The sequence below is a fragment of the Hemiscyllium ocellatum genome, chromosome 1 (genome assembly GCF_020745735.1).
Source record: "Hemiscyllium ocellatum isolate sHemOce1 chromosome 1, sHemOce1.pat.X.cur, whole genome shotgun sequence".
Lineage (NCBI taxonomy): Eukaryota > Metazoa > Chordata > Chondrichthyes > Orectolobiformes > Hemiscylliidae > Hemiscyllium > Hemiscyllium ocellatum.
In genome coordinates, this window is record NC_083401.1 from 149,558,398 (window position 1) to 149,579,977 (window position 21,580).

Below are 21,580 nucleotides of genomic sequence, written 5' to 3' on the forward strand. Positions count from 1 at the left end.
GAGCTGGGTGTTGAAGTTTCTTCAGAGGCATGGGAGGATATTTGGGAGACTGCAAGGAAGATATCAATTTGCAATAGGACCCATGTTTTACAGTTGAAGATTCTCCACAGGGTCCACTTGGCTCCAGACCGTTTGTCAAAATTTAAACCAGGGTATCTTCAGCATATCCCAAGTGCAAGGTCTGCACGGGCACTCTTACCCATTGTCTTTGGTCTTGTGACAGGTTTCAAACATATTGGAGCGCTGTGGTGGACGCAAGGGAGAGGATTTTAGGTGTAGGGGTGGAGAAGGACCCTATTATGCTCCTTTTGGACCTACCCATTGTATTTCATGCAGACTCGCACAAGGGAAAAAAAAACTTTTCAATATTCTTACATTCTGTGCAAGGAAGAATATCTTGTTAGGTTGGATATCAGAAAACCCCCCAGGCCTGGAAGATTGCTCCATAGCAATCTTCTGCCATTTTCCCCTGGATTCTTTCACAAATATGGTACACCACAAAACTGAGGATTTTTAAAAGACATGGCAACCCTTTTTGAAATACCTGGACACAGATTTATCTGCCACACTAACAAGGGCTTTTATATAGCCATAATGATTGTGTTTAAAAGAAAAAAAATAAAATCAATTCAGTGAGCTCTTGTGGTTCAATGATAGGTTTCTGACTCAAAAGGCAGGGACACTCCTACTTTTTCCTCTTCTCAAATTGGAATTGGCTTGTAAGTCCATCACCAATTCAGACAACTCCTGAAACATTTCTGTACAGCTCTTGTCTCCAAATGTCTGCTATAGATGACTATACAGGACAACGACAAAATTTTTGGCATGGTCATTGACATAAGCAGGAAGCTGAGCTTTTCCTCATTCAGTTCTCCAGGAGATTTACAAGCACAAAAATTGTGTCAGTTGTACTATATAGAGACAGAATCAACAAGGAGGATTTTTAAAAATTAAAATGGCATGGTGTTAGCAAGTGGTAACTGAATTGAAAACAAAAAAATTGGTGGATTGTGAAAAATTTATTATTAATTTACATTTGCAATACATCTTCTACAAGTCACAAAATTCAAAATATAGGATAGCAATGTCTTGTACATTCCTAATTGCATTTCTGCAACAGTGACCAGTATGTAGGTTTAAACTAAACCCAGGATAATTAGCAGAGTACTCAAAAACAAACTTTAAAAAGTACATTTTATACACATATTCTATCTTAAACAAGATTTTATTTTTTTAAAAAAGTCATTCAGAACATTCACATCATCAATAACAAACTGAATGTCAAGATTACAAAGGCAAGAAAAACCTCTTTGCTTGCACAGCAGACACAATTGTCTGTGATCACAATTCACAACTGAAGTCTTTTGGCACAAGTCAAAAGATAATTTTGCTACATGATTGATTTGAAGAACATTGGTGGCAAAATGGAAAAAACAAATTACTCATGTTTGTAGCAAATGTTCTCTCCTAATGTAATTGCAGTAATACAAAAAGTAAATTCTGAAGATAACCGTACCCATTTATTAAGTTACATTTCATATTCACACTGCTTTCAAATGGTTATGCCTGTTTTGACGTCTTCAGCACAAGCTGTGCCTTTCTTTATTCTTTGGTTTATCACAATGTTTAGTGTCTCTTTCAAAGCCTCAGTCTCGGACTTGTTGGGAAGTTAAAGTCAGCAGCCTTTTACTTAATTCCACATTGTGCATTTTTAAGTAGTCAATGAGGTCTGCTTGTTTTTCTACAAGGTTTTCCAAATTTGATCCATCCCTTGATGAAAAAGACAGCTTTACAATGTTGTTGTGTCATGTGAACTTATTTGCATCAAATTAAAAAGAAATTACACTTACATTGTACATTTTATAGCATAACATTTCAATGCACTTTATGACCAAAGTATATTGGAAGTGTAGCCACTATAGGAATGTAGGAAACCAGTCAACTTATACTCAAAGGTCTGACAAACAACGAGATAAACTACCAACAACACTGTTTACTGTTTTTGTTGAGGGATAAAGTATTGACCAGGGCACCAACAGAACACATGGAAAATACTCTGAAATCAAATGTTCTGAACAGTTACTATGGTTTCAAAAGGACCCAAAACTACAAACTGCTTCAACAAGTTTATTTAATGGTGGTAGGGTAATAGTTAGTCAGGAAGTCAATGTTGCTATGGCAACACCTACACACATTTGTAGTCTGGCACTAAGGATAGTGATGCTAGAAGCTCCATATTCTTTCCATCTCACGGCTGACCAAGAATCTCTCCCGCTCTAATCACTTGCCTTGAGCTTCCAAAATATGCCAATCTGTTTGGTTACTATATGGATGCACCCTACATCATTAGCTTCTGGGATAGGATTCAAACAAAATTTCTGCCTCAGAGGCCAGGGCAATACCCAAGGAACAAGACCTCCTTATCTAATGGTAGCTGAGTTAAGACTAGTACGAAGATGTCCAATTCAGTTTTCTTTTTGTGAGCAGATCATGAACGATTATATGCTAAAACTGATCTCACCTCTTCCAAGATAATAGGTGAATAAGACACTAAACTCTTTTTTTCAGTGTACTATTGCTACTACACTGAATGCACGATCTGACAGCTCCTCAATACTTTGAAGCTTCAAATTGAAGGAGATAATTGTACTGGAAGGCAAGCTATGCCCATACAATTATATTCCAGTCAAATAAAAGGAACTTGCCAAAAAGAGAAGTATCACTGTGGAGTTAGCACAAGTCATCTTATAAACAGAATCCATTGGAATTATTTGATAAATCATATCCACTTTATAAACAGAGGTATAGATCCTTTAATTATCCCAAGATACCATACACCAAAACCTGAGTCAGAAGGGCAATATAGCAACAATCAATGTAACAAATGTGTACATTTTCCACAATGTGTTTCTGCTTCCCAATTGCCATGAGCAAATTAAAAAGATTGAAATTACAATTAAAAATTCTGATTACAAGAAAAGTTCCATACTGGGGAGCCTCTTTGCTAGTAAAAAATGAGGTCTGCAGATGCTGGAGATCACAGCTGCAAATGTGTTGCTGGTCAAAGCACAGCAGGTTAGGCAGCATCTCAGGAATAGAGAATTCGACGTTTCGAGCATAAGCCCTTCATCAGGAATGAGAGAGAGAGCCAAGCAGGCTGAGATAAAAGGTAGGGAGGAGGGACTAGGGGGAGGGGCGATGGAGGTGGGATAGGTGGAAGGAGGTCAAGGTGAGGGTGATAGGCCGGAGTGGGGTGGGGGCGGAGAGGTCAGGAAGAGGATTGCAGGTTAGGAGGGCGGTGCTGAGTTGAGGGAACCGACTGAGACAAGGTGGGGGGAGGGGAAATGAGGAAGCTGGAGAAATCTGAATTCATACCTTGTGGTTGGAGGGTTCCCAGGCGGAAGATGAGGTGCTCCTCCTCCAGCCGTCGTGTAGTTGTGTTCTGCCGGTGGAGGAGTCCAAGGACCTGCATGTCCTCGGTGGAGTGGGAGGGGGAGTTAAAGTGTTGAGCCACGGGGTGATTGGGTTGGTTGGTTCGGGCGGCCCAGAGGTGTTCTCTGAAGCGTTCCGCAAGTAAGCGGCCTGTCTCACCAATATAGAGGAGGCCACATCGGGTGCAGCGGATGCAATAGATGATGTGTGTGGAGGTACAGGTGAACTTGTGGCGGATATGGAAGGATCCCTTGGGGCCTTGGAGGGAAGTGAGTGTGGAGGTGTGGGCGCAAGTTTTACATTTCCTGCGGTTGCAGGGGAAGGTGCCGGGGGTGGAGGTTGGGTTGGTGGGGGGTGTGGATCTGACAAGGGAGTCACGAAGGGAGTGGTCCTTGCGGAACGCTGATAGGGGAGGGGAGGGAAATATATCCTTGGTGGTGGGGTCCGTTTGGAGGTGGCGGAAATGGCGGCGGATAATACGTTGTATGCGCAGGTTGGTGGGGTGGTCGGTGAGAACCAGTGGGGTTCTGTCTTGGTGGCGGTTGGAGGAGCGGGGCTCAAGGGCGGAGGAGCGGGAAGTGGAGGAGATGCGGTGGAGGGCATCGTCGATCACGTCTGGGGGGAATCTGCGGTCCTTGAAGAAGGAGGCCATCTGGGCTGTGCGGTGTTGGAATTGGTCCTCCTGGGAGCAGATGCGGCGGAGACGAAGGAATTGGGAATATGGGATGGCGTTTTTACAGGGGGCAGGGTGGGAGGAGGTGTAGTCCAGGTAGCTGTGGGAGTCAGTCGGTTTATAATAGATGTCTGTGTTGAGTCGGTCGCCCGAGATAGAAATGGAAAGGTCTAGGAAGGGGAGGGAGGAGTCTGAGACAGTCCAGGTGAATTTCAGGTCGGGATGGAAGGTGTTAGTAAAGTTGATGAACTGTTCAACCTCCTCGTGGGAGCACGAGGCAGCGCCGATACAGTCATCGATGTAGCGGAGGAAAAGGTGGGGGGTGGTGCCAGTGTAGTTGCGGAAGATGGACTGTTCCACATATCCTACGAAGAGGCAGGCATAGCTGGGGCCCATGCGGGTGCCCATGGCAACTCCTTTAGTTTGGAGGAAGTGGGAGGATTGAAAAGAGAAGTTATTCAGGGTGAGGACCAGTTCAGTCAGTCGAAGGAGGGTGTCAGTGGAAGGGTACTGGTTGGTGCGGCGGGAAAGGAAGAAGCGGAGGGCTTTGAGTCCTTCGTGATGGGGGATGGAGGTGTACAGGGACTGGATGTCCATAGTGAAAATAAGGCGTTGGGGACCGGGGAAGCGAAAATCCTGGAGGAGGTGGAGGGCGTGGGTGGTGTCCCGAACGTAGGTGGGGAGTTCTTGGACTAAAGGGGACAGGACCGTGTCGAGGTATTGGGAGATGAGTTCGGTGGGGCAGGAGCAGGCTGAGACAATGGGTCGGCCGGGGCAGGCAGGTTTGTGGATTTTGGGCAGGAGGTAGAAACGGGCGGTGCGGGGTTGTGGGACTATGAGGTTGGAGGCGGTGAATGGGAGATCCCCTGAGGTGATGAGGTCCTGGATGGTCTGGGAGATGATGGTTTGGTGGTGGGAGGTGGGGTCGTGGTCAAGGGGGCGATAAGAGGAGGCGTCCGCGAGCTGGCGTTTGGCTTCAGCGGTGTACAGGTCAGTGCGCCAAACTACCACCGCGCCTCCCTTGTCTGCGGGTTTGATGGTGAGGTTGGGATTGGAGCGGAGGGAGTGGAGGGCTGCACGTTCTGAGGGTGAGAGGTTGGAGTGGGTGAGAGGGGTGGACAGGTTGAGTCGGTTGATGTCACGGCGGCAGTTGGCTATAAAGAGGTCGAGGGCGGGTAGGAGGCCTGCACGGGGTGTCCAGGTGGATGGGGTGTGTTGGAGGCGGGAGAAGGGGTCGTCAGAGGGTGGGCGGGAGTCTTGGTTGTGAAAGTAGGCACGGAGGCGAAGGCGGCGGAAGAATTGTTCAATATCTCGCCGCGTGTTGAACTCATTAATCCGAGGGCGTAGGGGAACGAAGGTGAGGCCCCTGCTGAGGACTGATCTTTCATCCTCAGAGAGGGGGAGAATCTTTCATCCTCAGAGAGGGAGAGATCTCGGGCGACCGACTCAACACAGAATCTCGGGCGACCGACTCAACACAGACTTTCCATTTCTATCTCGGGCGACCGACTCAACACAGACATCTATTATAAACCGACTGACTCCCACAGCTACCTGGACTACACCTCCTCCCACCCTGCCCCCTGTAAAAACGCCATCCCATATTCCCAATTCCTTCGTCTCCGCCGCATCTGCTCCCAGGAGGACCAATTCCAACACCGCACAGCCCAGATGGCCTCCTTCTTCAAGGACCGCAGATTCCCCCCAGACGTGATCGACGATGCCCTCCACCGCATCTCCTCCACTTCCCGCTCCTCCGCCCTTGAGCCCCGCTCCTCCAACCGCCACCAAGACAGAACCCCACTGGTTCTCACCTACCACCCCACCAACCTGCGCATACAACGTATTATCCGCCGCCATTTCCGCCACCTCCAAACGGACCCCACCACCAAGGATATATTTCCCTCCCCTCCCCTATCAGCGTTCCGCAAGGACCACTCCCTTCATGACTCCCTTGTCAGATCCACACCCCCCACCAACCCAACCTCCACCCCCGGCACCTTCCCCTGCAACCGCAGGAAATGTAAAACTTGCGCCCACACCTCCACACTCACTTCCCTCCAAGGCCCCAAGGGATCCTTCCATATCCGCCACAAGTTCACCTGTACCTCCACACACATCATCTATTGCATCCGCTGCACCCGATGTGGCCTCCTCTATATTGGTGAGACAGGCCGCTTACTTGCGGAACGCTTCAGAGAACACCTCTGGGCCGCCCGAACCAACCAACCCAATCACCCCGTGGCTCAACACTTTAACTCCCCCTCCCACTCCACCGAGGACATGCAGGTCCTTGGACTCCTCCACCGGCAGAACACAACTACACGACGGCTGGAGGAGGAGCGCCTCATCTTCCGCCTGGGAACCCTCCAACCACAAGGTATGAATTCAGATTTCTCCAGCTTCCTCATTTCCCCTCCCCCCACCTTGTCTCAGTCGGTTCCCTCAACTCAGCACCGCCCTCCTAACCTGCAATCCTCTTCCTGACCTCTCCGCCCCCACCCCACTCCGGCCTATCACCCTCACCTTGACCTCCTTCCACCTATCCCACCTCCATCGCCCCTCCCCCTAGTCCCTCCTCCCTACCTTTTATCTCAGCCTGCTTGGCTCTCTCTCTTATTCCTGATGAAGGGCTTATGCTCGAAACGTCGAATTCTCTATTCCTGAGATGCTGCCTAACCTGCTGTGCTTTGACCAGCAACACATTTGCAGCCTCTTTGCTAGGACTTAGGAATTTGGCAGGTTGTTTACTTCTTTTGTGGCAAAAGTTTGGGCTGAGTTCAACTGAGCACATTCAACAGATGGAAGGTGAGCTGGAGCAACAACTATTTACTCAAAATAGTAACTGGTCAGTTAAGAGAAGAAAAGACAGTGCTACCTTTAATCAGGGATAACAAACAGAATGGAAGTCCCAAAAAGGAAATTTTTAAAAATAAAACTGCCATTTCATGTTAAACATTTCACTCACCTGAATCCAGTTTCAGAGAGAACATTGGTGAGATTAGGATATCGATGCCTTCGCTCTTCCTCTTGGATGTCAGGACATGGTTTCAACTGATTGAATTTTATAATCTTTACTGTGACACAAAAAGAGGCAAGTTAGGGCAGAAAAAAATAATATGCAACAACATTGAAATCAAAAGACCTCTTAAAAATTAAAAGGGAATCCAGATGGTACATGACAATGGAAACACCATTCTTCCCCTGAATTCTTGATTTGTAACCTTTGTGGCAAATATGTTATGCCACACTGATTTTTGCCATCAAAAAGATGTTTACCAAACATGGCTAGCTTTCTCCTTTGCCTCCTCCTTACTTCATGGACTCCTTGAAACTAATCCTGAACATGTAGTCTACTCCACTTTCATCTCCAGGGTTCATGGGTTAGAGCAACTTTACTTTTGCAGAAGTGGGCAGCAATGTCCCAAAGAAGTATGAGCAACAATGACTATCTATTAATATCCTAACCCTTTTATTGTTCCAGTAGCTTCCACACACAGCAACAAGATGGGTGCGAATTCACAAACTTAAATTCATCATTTCAAGATATTTAATATCCTATTTCTTTCTTTGGAAAAGAAAAAAAAAAGTGGTAGATAAGCCACAAATGAAACCAAACGAATAACAAATTGCCGCAGAGGCAAGCAGTCACGGTATGGTGGGAAACAAAAGTATTTTGACCTATAAAGGTAAAACCAAAAAACCACTAAACAAAGAATAACACAGCTTTCACGGATATAAACAAAATGTTGGAGAAACTCAGCAGGTGTGGAGAGAGAAAGAAAGTTAATGATTCAAGTTTGATAGGCCACTTCTTCAAAAGAGTCAAATATTGGTCTCAAATGTTAATTTGATTTCACTCTCCAGCATACATTGTACTTTGGTTGTATATAAATTTTCACTGTTTAGTTGAGCTTTGCTGGTATTTTGGGCACATAGAATTAAACATTAATGCCTGCTCCGTTTTTTTTTTTAAAAAATGGTCTCCTAACTTTAGATATCAAGCTGTGCTAGGTATAGTTAATCGGTTGGAAAAAGCCTCTTGCAGCTCACTCCTGTACCCTTTCATCCGCCACTGCAACACACCACGTTCCCACGCTGACATTTCTACCTCAGACCTGCTTCAGTGCTCCAGCGAGCCACAGCTTGAAGAGCAACATCTCATCTCTCAAATGGGAACCCTGCAACCTTTAAGACTCCATGTTGAGTTCAATTACTTTAGAGCCTAATCATTTCCTTCCATTTTTTTTAAACCCACAACCCCCCAAATCCTGGTCCTGCCATGACATGGGTTGCTTCCAGCACACAACCAATTCTCACCCACTCTTCAGCCACTTATCACATTGCATGGGTTGCTTTCAGCTTGGCCTACCCATCTTCTCCTATTCTTAGGCCTGTTATCAAGTTTTCAACTTCTCTTCTGGCCTAGTTAACTATCAATAAATTCCTTATTTGCCTACTTACTTCATAACCCTCTCACTGAGCTGTCTCCATCTAGCCATTCCCTGACTACGAGCTCCTTCTATCTTGGGCATGGAATTGTGTGCAGCAAGATTTGCTAACATCACTGTTGATGTTTCTTTCCTTTTTCTCTAAATATGTAGGAAATTATGATATTTTTTCATTAAATAAAGATTGATATAAAAAAAAGATGCATCAGATGCAAACAAAAACCCCCAAGAGAAATTACTGGAGAAACTTAGCTGAACGGAATTCTGCAGAAGGTTCACTGGACCCAATTGTTAACTCTGCTTTCTCTCTATAGATGCTGCCGGACCTGTTGGGTATCTCCAACAATTTCTGTTTTGTTTCAGATTTCCAGCATCTGCAGATTTTTTTTTACATTTTAGGTTTACGTTCATTCTGAGTGAGCAGATTTAAGCCCATTTATCATTGGATACCTTTTTCTTTCATCTGTTTAAGCACTTGTCGTGAGGTTCAGATGTCCAACCTAAATCAACCCAGTTGGAACTATAGTTTCCACTTCAACCAAATCTTAGTAGTTATTTCTCAACTCTCCCAAATACTTTGGGGGATAAAAAGAAAAATCTCAATTTCTTCCTTTTATACTTTTTGCCTATATTTCTCTGTTCAAGAACTTGAACTTCCATGTATTCACTTTTCAGCTCCTAAGTCGAACCATTCCTTCACATCCTCCCATTCAACAAAAACAGCCTCAAGTTTCTAAAGGTGAATTTCACTTATACTTCCACATATTTGATACCTGGTGAGTCTGCACCTTAAATCCTTTTTATTTCCCAAATCAGAGCTCTCAAGACTACATTTTAAAGTAGCAGAGCACACAGTCTATTAGCATGGTACCTAACTATAGCACTTTTGCTATCACTTTTAAATATACATTAAGAATCTCAGACTGCAAAATATGGAATTATAAAAATTATTTTAACTGAGCAAAACAATTACAAGGTTAAGTTTTCTTTTGAATGATCTCCTTTCATCTTGACATCATTAAACTAAATATGTTTGGAGTGACTGGGTGTTGTAAACATATATGTCTCTACTTAAACTACTGTCATTTTAGTTTACATTTCAGGAAGATGCTTTCTAAAAAGGACTAGTTAAATGTACTGCCAGAATGTTGCCCTTCCTACTAGTGTCTTAACCATGTTCTGTAAGAAGCAGTACTGTGAGTAATGTAAATGACACACCACTGACACACCACTCTGCACCACCAGTGCAGAAAGTTATTTTAAATTCAAAGAGCAAGTATTTTGTTTTATAGATACTTTTTAAAAACTAAAAAAATGTGAAATCGCAAAACTCTAAACACAAATAAACAAACTGATAAACAGCTTACTGGATGTTATTTAAAGCAGCATTTATATAAAGCTTTTGGACAATTTGCAAATTTCTAAGGAAGAAAGTGAGGCCATTACAAATAAAAGTGACTCCGGGAAAGTAAAGTCAATTATTATTGGGCATTGAAGGTGACCAATCAACAAGGTACTTTATAAAGCAGAAATTTGAAGCCAAACTGCATACAGGGATATTAGGCCAGATGGCCAAATCTGTGATCAAAAAGGTAGATTTAAAAGGAATATCTTAAAAAGGATTAGAGATCCAGGGAGGGAATTCAAGAGCATGGGGCTTAGGTAACAGCTGCCAAAAACATAAGTGAAATGCTCAGCAGGTCAGAATTATAGGACACCATTAAAAGAGTCAAGTCCAGGAGGTAACAAAGTAGTGAATGAAGGTTTTAACAGCAGATATAAAAATGGGCAGATACAAGAAAGTCAATAGACAGAGGTAGAAAGAGACACAGTCTTAGTGAAAGTATGGGTAGGATGATTAGATTCTAAACTGAAATGAAGTATGACACTAAGTTTACTAATTGCTCAAGGTTAACATGACTGTTGCCAGAGTTTCAGGATGGATTCAGTAGCTCGGGAACAAGAACTAAAACAATGACTTTAGTCTTCCCAATATTTAATTGGGTGGGGGCAGGGGTAAATTTCAACCAATTTGAAGCAGCAATCTGATGAAGTACAGGAGTCACAGGTGATGCTGAGACAGAGGTGGTGTCTCAGTATACAGTGGGAAATTTATTTTATATTTGGATGATGCTGTCCATTAGTGTGCACATCCACCCACTCCTTCCAAGAGGTTATAAGAGAAAGCAGGACAAATGTGTATGGGGATTCCAGGCTAGGGTAAGGGTAAAAGTTGAGGGAAGGCCATCTGGACCTATTACAGTATTACAATAACAAAATCCCCATAACTTGGATAAAAATATTGACTGAAACATACAAGCAAACATGTTACTTAAATCCCTACATAAACATAGTAGAAATTATGCTTTAAATCTAATGTCACTTAAAAATATAAATTCTGATTCCTGAAGATTGCTCTGATTAGACTGTTGCTGGTATTTACATGGTCAACTCAGCCCTCTGCAGCACACCTGTACAGAATTGGAGATAATGCTTCATTGATACTCAGGACATTTGGTCAGGTCAATTAGGTGGGGTTATAAATACACGTGACAGTAACCAAGGTGGACAGTTCTATGGCCAATTGATAATTTTCAGAATATTCAGTGCTTCCAGTCATCTTAGAATTCTTTTTTTCATGAAGCAACAACTGTCAGGTGTAACCTCAAATTTAAAACCCTTGGTTTGGAAGGAAGACGACATTTCTGTGCAACACATGCACCAAAATAAAATCACTACATCAAACTTGATTGCTTAGATCATCTTGTTAAATGTTTAGCTCTGAAAAGCAAAACCTTCTCCTTCATTTGCTTTTTTTAAAAAAATAGGAGCCTAGAATGGTGAGAACTGTTCATGTGTAAATACAGATGTGTGAAATCTGTTATTATACCAATTGTATTGCATTGCCTCTAATGAATACACAGCAGGGAATGCTGGTTTCTTTGTTTTCTCCCTCACCTGTGTAAATGATTAGGCATACTGAAGAAAAGAAAAGCTCCACTGTCAGAACTCCAAGAATGAAGTAGATCACCAGAGTTTCCAGTTTAAGCTGCATCAGTACAAAAAGTATTAAGAGTACTGCATTTCCTTAAAGAAAAACAAGAACATTGATGAATTTTTCTGAAGGAACTTAAATACATTTTTTTTAAACAACACATACCTTTTAAGAAACAGAAGAAAAATTACATGAATTTCAAAGATGTATTGCATGAGAATATTAAATCAAATCTGAATAAATTACCCACGCTAGTTTAAAAACATCTCCATCTCAGAAGGATAGTGGGCATGGGTAAAATTAAAACAAGTTTGGATTCCTTTACTATTCCCTTTTAACCCCACTTGGAAACACAAACTCATTCCAGGAAAAGATACAACCCTTTAGGCAGCAAATATTACTGGACAATATAGGAGCAATTTACAGTAGAGTGCAGTTGCCTTCACTTACAATTGATACATTGCCAGCTGAAGTTACTGGACAGACTGCTCCCATAAACAATCCCATTTTCTCCCATCTCCCTTAAACAGGACACAGGTAATTTAGGGTCCTCATAATGCAGAAAAATCTGTCTTTACAGACCAGACGATTAATATACAAATTAAGGCTCTGAACAAAAACAAAAAAAATTTGTCAACTAGCATTTGAACTGAAGTACAGATTATTAGGTTATCTTTTAAACTGTGAATGTCTCTTAGAATTTGCAGTTTGCAGATGCCGGTGTTGGACTGGGGTGTACAAAGTTAAAAATCACAACGCCAGGTTATAGTCCAACAGGTTTAATTGGAAGCACTAACTTTCGAAGCGCTGCTCCTTCATCAAGTGGTTGTGAAGTACACAATTGTAAGACACAGCATCTACAGCAAAAATAACAAAAGCAAGTGCTTCCAAATAAACTTGGTCTATAACCTGGTGTGGTGTGATTTTTAACTTTTCAGAATTTGCACACTTGTTCATGGCCAAAAATTACTTTTCTTTTCATGTTAGTGCAATCGCTCAAAATTGAAGATCTGAAATATGAACAAGCATTTAAATAAACTAAAATGACATAAAACATATCTTAGCTCTAATGCAGTTTATCAAAAAAGGACCAAAATCAGTCTTTCTACATAAGATTCCTGGGACAAAGTGTTTACAAGTCGAGTGAACCAGCTCAGAACTGCTGATAACATAACTATCACTTCTTAAATAAAGTGAACAAAATTATATACTGTACTCCAGATGTGGTCTCACCAATATTCTGTTCAGTTGCAGTCAAACTTCCCCACTCTTTTACCAATAAACTATCTACATTCCATTTGCCTTGATCATTTACTGTACTCGCAAAGTCATTTTCATGATTCACATCACCATCCAGACTCCTCTGCAGCTTCTAAATTCTGCAAACTTTCTCCACTTAAAATAGTATATTGCTTTGTTATTCTTCCTGCCAAAGTGGACAAGTTCACAATTTCCCACATTTTACTCCATTACCATTACTTTGCTCCCTCACCTAACCTATCTATCTATAGCCCTTTGTAGGTTCTGTACCTCCTGAGAACTTGCCATCTTATCTGTTATGGGATAATTGTCAAATTTGCTACCATCCATTCTGTGCCCACATCTATAGGTATGTCAAGAATAAAAGGATGACTAGGGTAGGTATCGGTCCAGTCAAGGATAGTAGTGGGAAGGTGTGTGTGGAGGCGGAGGAGATTGGAGAGACATTAAATCAGTACTTTTCATCAGTATTCACTCAGGAACAGGACACTGTTGCTGATGTGAATATGGAATCACAAATAATTAGAATGGATGCCCTGGAAATATGCAGGGAAGAGGTTTTGGGAATATTGGAAAGGATGAATATAGATAAGTCTCCTGGGCCTGATGGCATTTACCCCAGGATCCTATGGGAAGCTAGGGAGGAGATAGCAGAGCCATTGGCCTGGATTTTTATGTCGTCATTGTCAACGGGAATAGTACCAGAGGACTGGAGGATAGCGAATGTGGTCCCATTGTTCAAGAAAGGGAGTAGGGATAGCCCTAGTAACTATAGGCCAGTGAGTCTGACTTCAGTGGTGGGCAAAGTCTTAGAGAGAATGGTAAGGGATAAGATTTATGAACATCTGGGTAGGAATAACGTGATCAGGGATAGCCAGCATGGTTTTGTGAAGGGCAGGTCGTGCCTCACAAACCTTATTGAGTTCTTTGAGAAGGTGACTAAGGAAGTGGATGAGGGTAAAGCAGTAGATGTTGTGTATATGGATTTTAGTAAGGCGTTCGATAAGGTTCCCCATGGTAGGCTAATGCTAAAACTTCAGAGGTATGGCATTGATGATACATTAGAGGTTTGGATTAGGAATTGGCTGGCTGGAAGGAGACAGAGGGTAGTAGTTGATGGATTATGTTCATCTTGGAGCGCAGTTACTAGCGGTGTACCACAAGGATCTGTTTTGGGACCATTGCTTTTTGTTATCTTTATAAGTGATCTAGAGGAAGGACTTGAAAGCTGGGTAAGCAAGTTTGCGGATGACACGAAAGTCGGTGGAGTTGTGGATAGTGAGGAAGGAAGTGGTAGGTTACAGCGGGATATAGATAAGTTGCAGAGCTGGGCGGAAATGTGGCAAATGGAATTCAATGTAGCTAAGTGCGAAGTCGTTCACTTTGGTAGGAATAACAAGATGATGGATTACTGGGCTAATGGTAGGCTACTTGGTAGTGTGGATGAGCAGAGGGATCTTGGTGTCTATGTACACAGATCTCTGAAAGTTGCCACCCAGGTAAATAGTGCTGTGAGGAAGGCATATGGTGTACTGGGCTTTATTGGTAGAGGAATTGAGTTCCGGAGTCCTGAGGTCATGTTGCAGTTGTATAAGACTCTGGTGAGGCCTCATCTGGAGTATTGTGTGCAGTTTTGGTCGCCATACTATAGGAAGGATGTGGAAGCTTTAGAACGAGTGCAGAGGAGGTTTACCAGGATGTTGCCTGGAATGGTAGGAAGATCGTATGAGGAAAGGCTGAGGCACTTGGGGCTGTTCTCATTGGAGAAGAGAAGGTTTAGGGGAGATCTGATAGAAGTGTATAAGATGATTAGGGGTTTAGATAGGGTAGATACTAAGAACCTTTTACCGCTAATGGAGTCAGGTGTTACTAGGGGACATAGCTTTAAATTAAGGGGTGGTAGGTATAGGACAGATGTTAGGGGTAGATTCTTCACACAGCGGGTTGAGAGTTCATGGAATGCCCTGCCCGTATCAGTGGTGAACTCTCCTTCTTTATGTTCATTTAAGCGGGCATTGGATAGGCATTTGGAAGTTATTGGGCTAGTATAGGTTAGGTAGGACTCGGTCGGCGCAACATCGAGGGCCGAAGGGCCTGTACTGCGCTGTATCCTTCTATGTTCTATGTTCTATCCAAATCATTACACAGATTGCAGACTCAACTATTTACAGCAACTATTGCTGTGGCACTCCAGTACAGTTTGTAACTCAAAATGACCATAAGATGTAAGAGCAACAAGCAGGCCTTTCAGCCCATTGAGTCTGCTCCTCCATTCAATTACATCATGGTTGATCTGATAATCATCAACTCCATATACCTGCTTTTTTTTCTCATAACCACAATTCCCCCAATTTAAAAAAAAAGTGTTCATCTCAACTTTGAATATACTTTTAAACCAGCCCGTACAGCCCTCTGTGGGAAAGAATGCTACAGATTCACTACCATCTGAGAAGAAGTTCCTCCTCAACTTTGTGACCTCTTACTCAGATTATACCCTTTGGTCCAAGACTCTGCCACAAGGCGAAACCAACCTCTTCCAATATCTACCCTGTCAAATCCCCAAAGAATCCTCTGAAGGAGGTCTGGCAAAAATTTTGAAATAGGGACCCTGGAAGCGAAATGTTAGTTGTATTTTCTCTCCACAAATGCTGCCAGATCTGCTGAACTTTCCCAGCAGTTTGCTTTTATTTGTTTCAGATCTCCAGCACCTGCATTTCTTTGGTTTATTCCCAAGAACCTTGTATGCTTCAATAAGGTTGCCTCATTCTTTGACATGCCAATGGAGTAGAGGCCCAATGTACTCAAACTTTCTTCATAACATAGTTCACAAGTGTGAAAGGACTTTCTCTAGACTGCCTCTAATGCCAGTCTATCTTTCCTCAGATAAGGGGATCAAAATTATTCAGTATTTCAGCTCTGGTTTGACTTGTACCTGGTCTAGGTTAGCAAGGCTTGTTGTTTTCTAGAGGCTGCTTTAATCATAAGGCTATCAATTATTCCTATCCACTGCACATTAAAGAGGTTTAGAATAGACAAGATCCTGGATGGTTCTATAATCAACTGCTAAGAAACTGTCCAACATAATGAGTCAGCTAATTTTCCAGGTTAGATTTGCTAATCTGATTCCCCTAATCTGTACAGATTAAAGTCACATGATTATTCACATTTGAAAGTTTGATTTATTTCTTCCAATAAATGATCTGAAGGATGGCTGAACCTTTCCCATTTTGTATCTCCACCCAAACTGATTCTACACTTTGTACTTTTCAGTCAAGGTTCTCTCTCTCACGAATGTATTACCAACATCCTTAATTAACAGATAAAACTAGGAAATTGTGACAGGATGTGTCTTTTTAAACTGCCAAATATACTTCTAATATTCTTGTCCTATTTATGGCCACCTTGCAAATATGTCCCAGAAACAAAAAGTGTACCATAGCCATTACATTTGCACTAATAATTCATTCATTTTGTTATGAATGGTGTGCATTAATCAAATCTAGATATGGACCATACCACCCCAATATCTTAAGGTAGCCTAGATGCTAACATTTCCTTATTTTAAAAGATAGATGTGAAGTGAGTGTTCCAGATGCAATCTAACTGGTCAAATTACCCTATTAAGCAAAACAATAGTTAAAATACAAACAAAAGCAAGTAAGATGAACTTAAAATTTAACTAAGTAATAGGCAATTACTAATTAACTGTTACAATATGGTAACATCTCATGAACACACACCTTGGCAAAAGGGAAAATTCAGATTCTCACATGCAGTGCTCCAATCCAGGAGAAATAAACATCTAGAAAAAGATTCAGTGTCGCAGGTAGGAAACATTCACTGTAGTTTCCAATTCTTTTGAGACCTTACTGGCTACAGTTTAAAACTAAACCTGAAAACAACTAAATTAAACTAGAAAGCCTGGTCTGTGAGAGCTGGTCCCACCCAGGCTGCTTCCATTGTTCCAACTTCCTTACAAGTTGTTTACTTTCTGAGAGACAGCTTTTCACTTCTACCTTACAACCTCTCCTTTTTAAAAAAAACCAGGACAAAATAACCGCTAATCTTGAACTAGTTTTATTTTACAATCTCTGGTTTTATCTGTTGGCGTATTTTTAAAAGTCTGTCTGTTCTTTCTGCTCCAGGCAGTATGGTGACTCAGTGGTTTACACTGCTGCCTCACAGCACCAGGGTCCCAGGTTCAATTCCAGCCTCGGGCGACCATCTGTGTGGCGTTTGCACATTCTCCCACAGTCCAAAGATGTGCGGGTCAGGTGAATTGGCCACGCTAAACTGCCCATAGTGTTAGGTGCATTAGTCAGAGGGAAATGGGTCTGGGTGGGTTACTCTTCAGAGGGTCAGTGTGGACTGGTTGGGCCAAAGGGCTAGTTTCCACACTGTGGGGAATCTAATCTAATCTTGTGTGGGTCTTCTCCGGGTGCTCCGGTTTCCTCCCACAATCCAAAGATGTGCAGGTAGGTGAATTGGCCATGCTAAATTGCCCATAGTATTCAGGTATGTATAGGTTAGGTGCATTAGTCAGGGGTAAATACAGGATAATAGGGAAGGAGAATGCGTCTGGGTGGGTTACTTTTCGGAGGGTTGGTGAGGACTTGTTGGGCCAAAACAGCCTGTTTCCACACAGTAGGGATTCTATGATTTCTACTCTCTGGTTATCAATACGCTGCTCAATTATTTTGTTGTTTTTGATTTACCACATCTCCTCTCAAAACAATTCCCTTCCTTCTGACTATTTAGTTTAAAGGCCTCTCTCCCACCTTAGTTATGCGAATTGTAAGAACATCGGTCCCAACACAGCTCAGGTGAAGACTCTGCCAACAGTACAATGACTTCGCTTTCAACCTCTGTAGCCTCCACTAGATTCACACTGCTCCAGTGTTCTCCCAGGTATTAATGTCCGAAATTGAAAGAGCATGCTTCATGGTTTTAATCTATTACAAACTAATAATGACAAGAAAAGAAGGTAGATATGATGTGGAGGTGCTGGTGTTGGACTAGGGTTTACAAAGTTGTGGAGTACAAGATCACAAGACACAGAATTTATAGTAAAGGTTTACTGTGTGTACATGTCAGTGTATGAGAGAGAGCTTGTGCGTGAGAGAGGATCTGCAGCTGCAAGAGAGGCTGCAGTGGCATCACCTGTTATGTGAAATGAACCAAAGGTCCTGGTCGAGGCCATCCCCATGGGTACTGAACTTGGCTATCAGCCTCTGCTCGACCACTGTGTTGTTGCTTGTCCCAAAGTCCAACTTGGAGGATGGCCACCCAAAAGGTACGAGGTCAAATGCCCCACGTTGCTGAAGTGTTTTCCCCAAGTAGGAAGGAACACTCCTGTCTATTGATTGTTGTGTGCTGTCTATTCATCCATTGGTAAGACTGAGCAGAGGCTATGGCAATGTACACGATGCTACACTTCTCCAGCTTCCACCCGAAACATTAAAACAGCCCTCCACATATACTGATCTGTTCAGATGAGGTGGAAAATGATGAGCACTTGGATGTACTCAAGGATGCCCTCACAAGAGGGTATGATGCTCAACTAATCGACTACCAGTTTTGACGTGCCACAGCTAGAAGCCGTAAATGACCTTCTCAGGAGACAGACACGTGCTGCAACCGACAGGGTACCCTTCGTTGTCCAGTACTTCCCAGGAGCCTAAAAACGACGTCACATTCTTCACAGCCTGAAACACATTATCGAAGGGGATGAGCACCTCGACAAGACCATCCCCACACCTCCACTTCTCACCTTTAAAACAACTGCCAAATCTCAAACAGATCATTGTTCGCAGCAAACTGCCTGGCTTTCAGGACAACACCATACAACCCTGTCATGGCAGATGCTGCAAGACGTGTCAGAGTTTCAACACTGATACCACCATTACACGTGGGGACTCCTCCCACCATCTCTTGTGATTCAGCCAACATTGTCTATCTCATACACAGCAGGCAAGGATGCCCTGAGCATGGTACATTGACGAGACTGAGCAAAGGCTCCAGGAACACAAGAATGGACAGTGCACAACAATCAGACAGGAGTGTTTCCTCCCAGTCGAAGATCACTTCAGCAGGCCGGGACATTCGACCTCAAACCTTCGGGTGACCATCTTCAAAGCCAGACTTTGGGACAAGCAACAACGCAAAGTGACTGGATAGAGGCTGATAGCCAAGTTCTGTACCTATGGGGATAGCCTCAACCAGGACCTTGGGGTCATGTCACACTACAGGTGACTCCAATGCACCACCCACACACACACACTCATACGCTCACACATACAGACCCACACAAGCATCCTCTCAGACTTATACCCCTTTACACTCAAACCGCACCCCCCCACCCCCAAACACCCACACAAATGGTTTGTGGGATGAATTTGTACTTGCACAATTATATTTTGTTTTGTTCAAAAACTGCTTAAATCTACATAAAAGATTCTATAAATCCCTTTAGAAACAACAGTCTGAACATTGGGGCACAGACAGACAGTCTCACACAGGGCACCTCACACCTTCAATGCATTATCTGGGCCGACATAGCACCTATTGTTAAAGTTCACTTGAGAATGGTAAAAAAAAGTCTGGGATTTACATATGAAAGAACTGAAACCAACATGGACATTCTAAAAAGATCAGAGACTTAACAATCCAGGTTGTTCTCAAATTACAATTTCAGTTGCATCACACTAAACTTTTGCTGTAAATTCTGCATCTTACGATCTTATACTCCACAACTACCTGGAGGAGAAGCACTCCGAAAGCTAGTGCTTTCAAATAAACCTGTTGGGACTATAACCTGATGTTGTGATTTTTAAACTTTGAAGAACCAGCACAGATCTTTCAAAAAGAATGCAAGGAGCAAACAAAAGAGTAATTTTTAAGCAAATTTTCTCTTTTTCCATCACATGCAATAGAATCAAAAGTAATTTAAATTTTATACAAGACATTAATTAGGGCACAGTTGGAAATGCTGCATGGCCATTCCAGTAATGCACTTCCTGGAATTGCCAGATACTTGTGTGTATACTCAAAATGGAAGTTAAAAGTTAGGAACGAAAGAAAATTTTAACCTATACGGGGAAGAAAAGAAAGTTAGAAGTTTTATTATGCCATTAGAATAGGAATGGGGGTGGAAAATAATTTATTAACTGAGTTATGAGAAAGTAAGCTATAATCTACTGTTGAAATAAATAAAAAGAAATCTAGCCTTTCTCCATTTATGACATTTATTACTAACAAAATGAAATAAAGGGAGAATACCAGACATAATGTAAAATTTTAAAACAAAAATAATAGTACTAGTACATTTAAACACAGAACAAAACATACCTCCTTGGTTTCAAAATCATTCTGACAACCCAGCTTCACTCTGAACCCACTAGGTGGAGACAAATTTATACTAATGACTGAATAGATATCAGGTACACCATAACCTGAACATAGCAGTTTTCTACCATTTGTCGGTTTTCAGAGTCTAACTAAATGTCTGACAGATCACAGAATTGTTACAGTGCTGGAGGCAATCATTCAGCCCATTTTGTTTGCAGCAGCTCTCTGAGCAAGCATCTCACTTATAGCCACAGATGTACAGCAAGGAATCAGATCCTTTGGTCCAATTCATCCATACCAACCAGATATCCTAATCCAATCTAGTCCCACCTGCCAGCACCCACCCCACATCCCTCCAAACCCTTCCTTTTCATACGCCCATCCAGATGCCTTTTAAATATTGTAATTATACCAGCCTCCACTACTTCCTCTGGCAGCTCATTCCATACATGTACCACCCTCCGCGTGAAAAAAATTGCCCCTCGGGTCTCTTTTATATCTTTCCCCTCTCACCCTAAACCTATGCCCTCTAGTTCTGGACTCCCCCATCACAGGGAAAAGAGCTGGTTTATTTACCCTATCCATGCCCCTCATGATTTTATGAGCCTCTATAAAAGGTCATCCCTCAGCCTCCGACACTCCAGGAAAACACCTTTAGTCTGTTCAGTCTCTCCCCATAGCTCAAATCCTCCAACCCTGGCAACATCCTTGTAAATCTTTTCTGAACCCTTTCAAGTTTCACAACAGCCTTCCTATAGGAAGGAGACCAGAATTGCACACAATATTCCAAGTGACCTAGCCAATTCCTGTACAGCCAAAACATGACCTACCAACTCCTGTACTCAATATTCTGACCAATAAAGGAAAGCATACCAAACACCTTCTTCACTATCCTATCTACCGGTGACTCCACTTTCAAGGAGCTATGAACCTGCACTCCAAGGTCCCTTTGTTCTGCAACACTCCCATTAAGTGTACAAGCCCTGCTAAGATTTGATTTCCCAAAATGCAGCACTTCACATTTACCGGAATTAAAACTCCAGCTGCCACTTCTCAGCTCATTGACCCATCTGATCAAAATCCGGTTGTAATCCGAGGTAACCCTCTTCGTTGTCGACTACACCTCCAATTTTGGTGTCATCTGCAAACTTACTAACTACACCTCTTATGCTCACATCCAAGCCATTTAAATAAGTGGATAAAAGTAGCTGACCCAGCACTGATTCTTGTGGCACTCCACTGGTCACAGGCCTCCAATCTGAAAAACAAGCCTCCTCCACCACCACCCTCTATTTTCTACTTTTGAGCCAGTTCTGTATCCAAATGGCTAGTTCTCCTTGTATTCCATGAGATCTAACCTTGCTAATCAGTCTCCCATGGAGAACCTGGTTGAACACCTTAGTGAAAGTCCATATAGATCAC

General features: G+C 42.6%; 1 protein-coding gene across 2 annotated transcripts in view; it reads right to left on the bottom strand.

Annotated features, from left to right (window-relative positions):
- Positions 1-1,000: 1,000 nt before the first annotated feature.
- tmem192 (transmembrane protein 192) overlaps positions 1,001-21,580 on the bottom strand; it is a 47,059-nt gene continuing 26,479 nt past the window's right edge. For both annotated transcript variants that reach the window (XM_060832725.1, XM_060832736.1), the window contains 3 exons: positions 11,515-11,643; positions 7,074-7,182; positions 1,001-1,770 (listed from right to left, as the gene is read on the bottom strand). In XM_060832725.1, the coding sequence (XP_060688708.1) occupies positions 1,647-1,770; positions 7,074-7,182; positions 11,515-11,643 (362 nt within the window). In that variant the 3' untranslated portion in view covers positions 1,001-1,646. The remainder of the gene's footprint in view (positions 1,771-7,073; positions 7,183-11,514; positions 11,644-21,580) is intronic.